Below are 10,143 nucleotides of genomic sequence, written 5' to 3'. Positions count from 1 at the left end.
GTTGAGCTGTTCTGGGGTGACTTCTCAAACAAAATTTTATGTAATGTTCAATCAAACCAGGTAGGTTATAACTAATAATATAAAATGGAATATTAATTAATAGTCTGCCTATATTGGTAACATTTAAAGTGAATTAACATACACTGACAATAATTATGATGTATTGTCATTTACCTCAAAGTACATGCAGGGCATTTATATGGAGTAACTAGCTATTAGTGAAGCATGTTTCAGAGATTGGCTTCAGCAAAAACATTTTTACCTCTAATATTCAAATGATATTCCTGCGTTGCTACTTTCCCTACTTTTTACATAATTGCCTTGTACTTAACTGAGTAAGCATAACCATAATCCACTCGTTGGTGGCCTATATTTTTTGTGGGTAATACAAATTGAATGGCCCAATTTGGTAATGCTTTTGTGAGACAGTCAAATAAAATCGATCGTTAAAATGTGAAGCTGCTCCTAAAGCATCTTTGTACTCCACGTGAAGAGGCAGATTATCATGACGTAGAGGAGACCTACTTCAAACATTCCGGTTTGTTAACAAAATCCCGACTAAACGAGGCCTTTGATGATACCACAATACAATTCAAAGGTACATCGTAATTATATTCAAACGTTTGTGAAAGCCTTTCAATAATATTATTTACCTACCTTTGATATAAGGTTCAAAAACAGTCATTTCTTTAACTCATAAAGTTTTAATCGTAAGCACTTATCATGAGTCTTAGGAAAAATATCGTTTACAAGAAAAGCGCGTGAAAAAAAGTTTTGTGCTTAAGCCGACCCTAAGGCTGGATTTCCACAACGATGTGCTATGTCATTGAACCGTGTGCGACTGCGAGCATACGGTTTCCATCAATAGGACAACTCAATTACCTTTGACTCGCTCAACTCTGAAAGAACAGGGAGCGTGTATCAGAGTCATGTGTGCGTACGCTCAGTCATGTAAAGAGTTTGTACGAATCACGACGTCGACGATTGTGTAAAAAATCACATATTTGGTACACTGTTTTACGCGTCGCACTTTCAGATTTCTTACAGAGCTTTTGCGGAAGGATTCACATCGCCATTTCATGTCTACGCATTCTTGCATCGCACAGCTTTAGTGGAAGCATTACCTTAAGCAATTAATGACTTCCTAACTCTGATCGAGAGCCTGTTACGCTCATCTGACGTTCCAATCAAATTATAGATTGCTCTGCGATAGGGCAGATCGGCGGTCCGCTGCGTCCGTGTTTTAAAATAAATAGCCGAATAAGTGAGTTCATTGAGAAATTGCTGCTACGTGAACACGTACGTTAAGTTTAATAAAAAATAAATAAATAACCTGACAGGGCTATTTTTATAAAGTTAAAAACCGAACAAAATCCCTGTTCGGTTTGAATATAGCGCAACCTGATCAGCTATAAAGTCAAAGTCAAGGGCTGATCTTTGCAACGCATTGAAAAGGGCATAATACTTCAACCGTATATAACCTGCGGAAATGTGTAGGCGAATGAGTTTATATCATAGAAAATGTTCAATATTAAGTTACACAAGTTGCCCTTGCCTTGTTTTTGGTGTATGGAATTAGGAACGTACCTACCGTTATCTGAACACTCAACAATTCTACAATTCATTAGTTATAACTACTTTCATGGCGCTATCGTAAAATTTCAGTTTATTTACTTTAATTCAAAACAGCATAAAATAATTATTAAAATAGATTTCAGATATTATGACGCTCATTTGTAACGTTATTCTTTTCATCAAATTCTATTTCAGGTTTTTATGAGATGTCTCTACACATAATTTCGTAACACATCGACGTGAAAAGCATCATCAAAGGTGACCATAATATCACATTAAAATGAATAAACTATCCTAGGATTTTTATGATCATATCGATGTTATGTAGCAATGAATTAGAACGTAGGATTTTAGTATTGTTTTGAATTCAGACATAGCTGCGTAAAAATTACTGTGGTAAAAGTTTTACCTATCACAATACAGTGAAATGGCAACGCTAGTGTCAATGAGCTCTACAACTTCGCCGAAGAGTTCGTTGGCGAAGCTGGTATTATGCCCCAAACCTAAACCCTTTAAAGTGATGGTCCTGGGACAATCCGGAGTTGGAAAATCAGGTAAGAATCTTCATGAATAAGGGAGGACTTTACAATTTTAAAGGAAAATTCTAAGGAAATATCCACTTATAAACTATTTACGAAAGTATTAATCCAAAGGTTGTTGTCTGTTCCGGTTATTTCACCCTTACCTATATCCGTAAATGTCGCTTCTATTATAATATTGTGTTGTTGTTATGATTAGATAGGTCAATGAGTTTACTCGTGTCGTCGTACCTATAGATAGTATAATGTTGAATCCTGCTTGTTAAAAGTAATTATGTACAAACAATTAAAATTAATTTGTTTATGTTACAGCATTGGTAGTCAGGTTCATAACTCGGCGTTTCATCGGTGAATATGACCCAACCCTGGAAAAGGTGTACGTTTTCCAAACTGTCATTGACAACGAGATGGTTTACTTCGAAATTTTGGACTCTGCTGGCGAATCCCACGTATGTAGAGCATGTTGCTTTGTTTGAATACTGCATTAATTAAAAAAGGTTCCAAAAAATTTCAAAACAATTTCGTTTACAGGAAAGCGAGTATGCGAATTTGGAGAGTAATATCAGATGGGCTGAAGCATTCATCCTGATGTACTCGGTGACTGATAAGTGCTCCTTCGACGAGTGCCACCGGCTCAAGTTTCTCATAAACTACAACAAGAGACGACGGCGACTTACAAGCAAGGTCTGTCTATATATTCTCTATACTTAGGTATTTTATGAACCTATAAATACCTCCATCAATAATATTACTTACCTACCTGTATGGTATTTATTAGAGAAACACTGACCATTTCTTAAACGTCTATAGCATAAATTATAAATAACTTGAAAAAATCGAACTGCCTAAGGCGGGAATCGAACTCACGACCTTTCGCTTACCGGGCGACTGCTCTTCCATCTGAGATACTTAGACATTGGATGAACCAGTTCTATAACATAACTTAGATAAATGTACGTAAAAAGTTCCAATGCTTGTTTCTAAAAGTTTTGGATGTTTGAATCTACACTAAAATAACCACTAACTACGAAGCCTTGCTCGCGGCTACAGCATGAATTTCGGTTAGACAAAGACAAAGGCGCATACCTAGCCCGAGAATATTTGCAAGCAGTGGAGCATTCCGAAGGTGTAGGAGATTTTAGAAACGAAACAATAGTTATAATGTGCCTCATACTGCTGTAATTTTTAAAGTTTTTTGAAATAGAAATACTGAAAATTGTGAAGATGAAGGAAGGTGATACAGTTTTGGTACTATTCTAAATATAAAGTAAGTATTTTTTTACAATCAAATTGCAGCATATTTTAACTGATGATTAAAATAGATATTTATTGACATTGTGCACTTTCCTTTTAAGCACAAATATGTAGTCTTCAAAATTTTCCGTTTGGTAATTAAGGCCTTGAGTTTAGTACCCACTTTATCAATTTTATTAGGAACGTCATGAGCATAAAGTGAAAGAAAATAGGTCACTCGTAAATTCCCCTTTTAATCAAATTGGATCAAATCACATTCCCCAATAAAATCTTGCAGAATAAAATTGAAAAGCTTATTGAGTTTCTCGTGAAACGGTTCTGCGTGGGAACCTTCTTGCCGCCCAACTGTCTAGAAGTCATTTAATTTAAATATTTTTTTCATGAGGTACTACTTCCTCCTAATTCGTTTTATATCTCATAAATAATAACTCTTAAGTTTTACGTAAGTATGTCATGTTAATAAGTACGTAAAGCTGAAAACCTAGAACGTAGTTACGCCATTACATTTACAGACAGACGCTTTTAATTTACTAAGTAAATAACGAATACCAAATAGCTAAATTGATTAATACACACATAGGTTAGGTACACCGTACACCTACTTCCGAGTAGTTTAGTTTTATCGGTACAGCCGTAACGGTTGATTTTCCTAGAGTTAAGGTAGGTAATTAAAAAGTTTTTATACATACGATATATTATCTTCACGACAGTACATTGATTCATGACCTTTACATTTTATATGCAATATAAATGTACCAAAATCACTTCGGTGGGTCAAATGGGCCTACTTCGAGAAAAAGCAACTTGTAGTAAAAGTTTACTACGACCAGCCAACAAACTTCGTTTCGATACTTACTTAACTCTTTAACGAGAACAAAATACTCTTGTACGCCGAAGCTACTACATTACACAAAGAATGTTTTAATCATCATTTTTTTCTAGCAAGCATTCTTATAAATTCTTAATAATGCTTTGTTTTAAGTCTCTGAAATAAGTCAATTACCATAGTATTATTCGAAGTATCTAACTGCCTGTTTAGATTTCATTCAACAATACACTTTTGAGTGTACCTTATAATATAGACATCTAGGTTTGTAATTATGTACATAAATTAGTTTAGACAGAGATGTAGGTACATCAACTAACTACTTAGTGCCGATTTAATCCGGTTATGATCTCTACATACTATTCACGGTACCAACGCGTAGCTTATCTACGGGTGTATGAAATTATCATACAATGTGTATTAATAAATGAATTAAATTGTCATGAGAAATTAAAATAAGAAATAAATATTTTTTACGTTTACTTACTAAAAACACAGTACAAATAGACGTCCGCCTAACTTTAGGTAGGCGAGAAGTAGAAGAAAAAGTTTTTATTTTTTATTGTATTCAAACACTTCCCTAACTCACGCAAAAGTTCTTTGGGACTTTGAAAGTATGTAGGAAATATAAAGAGAGAATTTCTGCGATATACCTACTTACCACATTTTTTCTTGGGAACTTCCAGGACAGCGTAATGGAGACACCCGTGGTGCTGGTGGGAAATAAGGCGGACCAGGCTGGAGACCGCATGGTGTCGACGGAGGAAGGCCAGCGCCGCAGCAAGGAGATCGGCTGCGTTTGCTTCCACGAGATATCTGTGAGGGAGAGCATCGACCAGGTTGGTTTTAACATATTCATCAACTAAAACCTTGCAAAAGATCTATTGTTTTAAAAACACAACGGAATGAGAACCTCCTCCTTTGGTTGAAATCGGCTGAAAACTCACAAACGATACTAAAAAGAGCTAAACATTTGTTGTAATATTTATACTTACTGAATAAACTTCACAAAATCGGAAACACGTTTCTTGTACTAAATTTATATGTAGAAGACAACAAAAGCTTCAATTTCAGTTACTAACAATTTCTCCGAACAAAAAATACCTTTAAAGTTAAAGTTCGTATATTGGGACAGAAGAAGAATACAATCACAACTGTTGAACAAAGAACTTAGCTACGGCTTTATACTTAAATCAAGAAAAGTTTGCTAAGTAGGTATGTAGGTACTTACCTGTTGGAAAAACCTTGATACTCCACCTTTTTATTGGGGCCAAAAAGAAATGAGAAGCATTTTGTTTGTATATATAAAACTTATAAAGCCGTAGGAGTCGTTTGTGAAATTATGTGGATACCTATTGGTCCCATGTAGCTTCTAAGACACTGCCTATTAATTAGGAATTGTAACATTCTTATTTTCGGTGCTTTACGCCGATTTTTATTAAAACATGCATTTACGAGTATTACTGTACCTATATAACTACTAGTATACCAGAAAGTTAACCAGTTACAAAAATTTACGCGTCGTATCTTGTATAACCGTTATATTTCACGGAAAAGTAAAGGAAATAGGTGTGTTGTTCTTTTTAAGAAAGACCTGCGAGTACCTAGTAGGGATGCAAGAAATATAATATTATCCCAATAATTATCATACCACAATTTTGTTAAACTTTCACATAGCTAATAATTTGAGTTGTAGTATTAATTAATTTCACACGAACTTCCCGGTTCGCGCATAAAATACAAAGCTTACGTGAGATTTCCAACTCCGGATAACTTTGACGGTTGCCCAAATTGAATTATGGTTGTACAGTCGGAACAAAAAGTATTATTCGCATTCATTTTTTATGAATTTACATTACCTACCTTTATCAAATTTTATTGCTTATTTATTAAATAGTTATTATTAAATGTGTATTTTCATTCAACAGCTAATGAATTAAAGTTAATATAAAACAGTACCTACATTAGATTATGTGTAGAGATTAATAATATAGGCCATTCTATCATCTTTGTTTTATTCTCCACGTTTACCAGCTTAGTGCCAACTTTACAGAATAATCAATTTGAGACCAATTTAACTTTACCGTAATCCCATTTCAAGTTCGGCATGTTTACGACATATTCAATTTGATCCAAATTATAATAGCTAATCTAACTATTAGAGACTATGGTAGAGTATTACAATATGTCAGCAAAAGTTTCAAACTTTTGATGACGGTGTGCCATACTTGGCGGATGCTAGGAGGCACTGCAAACATGTAATAGCTATGTATAGACGACGGCACATCAAGCTAAACACATTGACGTCCTATGCAGTTGCAATATGTACTGATAAGTATTATGCAACAAAAAATCAGATGTGCTGCTGTAGACTGGGCCGTGATGATGGAAGATATTACGTCCTCCTTAGCGATGGGCGTTATTCGTTATCACGGGTTATTAAACGAGTGATCAGCCTGACCAGTGATCACTCGTTATCCAGAAACGCCTAAACTAGTTTTTTTCTTAACGTCATACAACGTTAGAATCTCTTCGTTATTCAACACGATTGTTTCCACAACGCTCTAAAGCTAAACTGAATTCACTCTTAAGCAAACAACACTAGGTAGATGTTTGGTTGACATAAAAAATAACGTGTTTCCCGCTTCGTTATGACAGATTTGAGGACAATGTCGTACATTGACGATTCTTAAAAATATTTTTTGTAACCTAAAGGAGTAAAGCGAGTAATGTATGGTGTCCAATTAATAAGGATCGTAACGAAACGAGTGCGTGTGCGAGTGAGAAAGCCATAGGACGTTAACATAAGTGTGGATGAAATAGGTATAATGTTCGTCGTACGTTAGATATTCAATTGAATTTGAGTCTTATTTTGAAGGTCATAAGTTCCTAAATGCCTTGCAGCTAACCAAACACCTAACGTTATTATCACGCTTGCTTGAGAGTTGTGGAAATAACTTCGTTTAAAAAAAACTAGTCTTGAAAACGTTATTCGTGATTCGAAAACCATCGCGTTTAGTTATTTCAAAAACCCATAACGACACATCTTTAGTCCTCCTTGAGTGTCTATTAGATACACTTGGGCGTTGCAGCCTTATTCATTCACATTCATGCAAGATTCATAATATAATTTAAAACATATACGTTAAAAGCGACTTCAATGTCTCATTATTTTCATTTCCCAAATATTATGTTCAAGGTGTGGAGCGTGTTCCGCGACGCGCGTCGTTTCTGGCGCGTGTGCAACAAGTGGCCGCGCGGGCGCACGGATGCGGACTTACATCCGGCGGCTCTAGGGCGCCCCCTAGCGCGCGCTGTATCTGACACCACGCCCGAACCAGCTGCCACAACAGCACCTTTTTGTAAGTTCCTTCTTATCGTTTACAGTTATACAGGGTGGAAACGATAAGTGATCTCACTCGATTATTTCTAAACTATACATGATATTGAAAAACTGGTTACTGACCCTGAAAGTGCTTCACGAGCTCTTTCAAACGGTACCAAACCAAACATTGGTTTAGTTAGGCTTTACTTGCTATAATATTATCAAGAGATGAGTATCATGACTGTGGTAGTACTAAATGTATGGAAGAAAGAAACATTGAAATTTTCGATAGATCCAGTTTATTATGTAACCTACTATTGATACCATTGGATAGAGCTTGTGAAGCACTTTTAGAATCAGTAACCAGTTTTACGATATCATGTGTAGTTTTTAATATAATGTGACTACAAAATGTATGGAAGCTGGAAACATTGAATTTTCAGATAGATCCAGTTTATTCTGTAACCTATTATAGAGCTCATGAAGCACTTTCAGGATCAGTAACTAGTTTTTTGGTATCTTGTCTTAGTTTAGAAATAATCGAGTGAGATCACTTTCCACTCTGTATAATTTAATTTATAAAATACCTCTACACGTATGGGAATAAATACGAAATACTACTTGTATAAAGTTAATTTCTTTCGTAGCAGAAAATTACACGTTTTCAGCTTCGAAAAACTACGAGTAATCTTTATTGTAGAATTTTCGTAGCACTACTGCTACGTTATGTAACGACTGCTACATTTTCGTAGATTTTTCGTAGCATTTGCTTTTCCTTCTCTACTACACTTCTACTGCTACGTCTTTTTCGTAGCGTTTGCTACGTCCTTCTAAGCTCTCCCTTTCAAGCTGACTGGTACCAAAATATTTTCGTAGCACTTGCTACGAATATTATTTAGCTTCTTTATTTTTGATTATCCTCTGAAATCTGAGTTATAAGTAGAGGAATGGACCATGTCACTTCTCAATATTTGCGAGTTGTTTCGATAGAAGAGCTTCAAAAATAACGTTTTATTTATTACTTGGGCACCAAAAAGCTAGATTATTGGTGTGATTAATAAATGATAAATGTTGATACATACTACATGTTCATGTTTTTCAAGGCCGTCGCTGGACAGAGGTGGATCTCGACGAGGAAGACGAAGTGAGCGTAGCCCGCAGCGACTCCACATCCTCGTCGGGCAAGTCTGAAGGCGCGGAGGAGTTCAGGGCACGCGCCAGCACCGATTCCCGGCTGCCCCCGCGGCCTTCGAGACCGCGCCATCCGCCCCCGGGCCGCTCCCACGCGCCCCCAGTCAGGAGGATGAGTGTGGCGATGAGAGGAAACAACGCTAGCACCTATTAGCTTACCAAATGTACGCCTGTAGATGCATATTCAATTTTGATACAACATGCAAGAATGCGATTATTTCGCTACGAACCTTAAACTACATGTGTATAAAAATATTTATTTAATGTAATTTAGGTAAGTAGGTATGTGACTTTATTGAAACACACTAAAGATTTTTACACTGTATATCTAGAGGCAGTGTATTGTATAATGATGTACCTACCTATTTTTAACATTTATAAACGATTTTGTCAAACAGGCAGCTAAATAGAGAACTAAGCAACTATAATTAGTAGTCTGTAGCACCTTAGAGAGTGCCTTTGAATGAAAACTTGGTCCCAATTGTGCGTGATGCTGTTACCAACCAATACATCTAGCCATATGTAGCCCCCTCTCTCTCTTTAAAGAATCCTTGGCTTGGATAGTTCATATCCTTTGCGAAAGCTGCAGTGTTACTTCAAACGTACTCTCAAAGAGATAAGTAAATATTTAAAAGGTATGAATTTATTTGTGACTTGGGTCCAGTAAAATGAATGAGTAAAATTTAATGTCGACTACACATCAGCCATTTTTTCGAAAAATAGTACCAATTTCATGTTAGCGATGCAGTTTCAAGACTTTCATAACCTTTTATATGTTTATTTATAAACAAAGAATCATTGGACCAAATGATTTCATAAAGGTATTACAGGATGGCCTGGGTCAATATTTTTTAACTCTTACTTGGAAAGGTCCAAGCAAAGGGAATGCTATTCAGACTCTCCAGACTTTCCATACGAATCAGAAATGAGAGAAGTTTCGTAGGACGGCGGAAAAATAGCTCATAGGTACTCGTAGAACTATTATGGTCTTTAGGGGAAGAAACTTATACTGGACCGACGATCTGGTGAAGGTCCTGGGAAGCACCTGAATGCGGGCATCGCAGGCAGGACTGGTTGTTGTGGAAATAATTGAGAGAAACATTTGTCCAGCTATGAGTATATTTTAGTAGAAACGAATATTATAATAATTGATGGCTATTATAGATATGTAAAATTACTTCTCGTACCTGTTAATTTTATGTACCAAAGAAAAATACAACTTTCCTTTGCATATGATGTAGGTATTATTTATTGATGTAATTGTTTGATAGTTTTTATAATATGTTACGGTTTCGTTAAGGTTTAATGTGAAAAATATTATATCTTGTAATATATTTTTCACACGTGTAAAGGGTTTTCTATGTACTATGTATAATCTTTAATGCTTAATGTCTATGTAGTATAAGCATGAAAACTGTATTTCAGCTTATAAT

At 35.7% G+C, this 10,143-nt stretch overlaps 1 protein-coding gene across 1 annotated transcript; it reads left to right on the top strand.

The window, feature by feature from the left end:
* Positions 1–2,002: 2,002 nt before the first annotated feature.
* On the top strand, positions 2,003–9,839 carry LOC114360108 (ras-related and estrogen-regulated growth inhibitor). The gene is made up of 6 exons (XM_028314678.1): positions 2,003–2,129; positions 2,427–2,563; positions 2,646–2,798; positions 4,881–5,033; positions 7,394–7,556; positions 8,623–9,839. Exons 1-6 carry the CDS (start codon positions 2,003–2,005, stop codon positions 8,862–8,864), a joined length of 975 nt encoding a protein of 324 aa, XP_028170479.1. The 3' UTR covers positions 8,865–9,839.
* The last annotated feature ends 304 nt before the right edge of the window (positions 9,840–10,143 follow it).

This window comes from Ostrinia furnacalis, unplaced genomic scaffold, assembly GCF_004193835.3.
Source record: "Ostrinia furnacalis isolate ACB-3 unplaced genomic scaffold, ASM419383v2 OfSCF0319, whole genome shotgun sequence".
Taxonomy (NCBI): Eukaryota; Metazoa; Arthropoda; class Insecta; order Lepidoptera; family Crambidae; genus Ostrinia; species Ostrinia furnacalis.
This window is presented reverse-complemented; position numbering and strand designations above follow the sequence as displayed.

What these genes read in the sequence shown, in the direction of transcription:
- LOC114360108 (XM_028314678.1), top strand. Translation starts at nt 2,003, where the DNA reads ATGGCAACGCTAGTGTCAATGAGCTCTACAACTTCGCCGAAGAGTTCG. An exon ending in ATCCGGAGTTGGAAAATCAG is followed by an intron (nt 2,130 to 2,426) that starts GTAAGAATCTTC and finishes TTTATGTTACAG; the next exon opens with CATTGGTAGTCAGGTTCATA. An exon ending in GACGGCGACTTACAAGCAAG is followed by an intron (nt 2,799 to 4,880) that starts GTCTGTCTATAT and finishes GGGAACTTCCAG; the next exon opens with GACAGCGTAATGGAGACACC.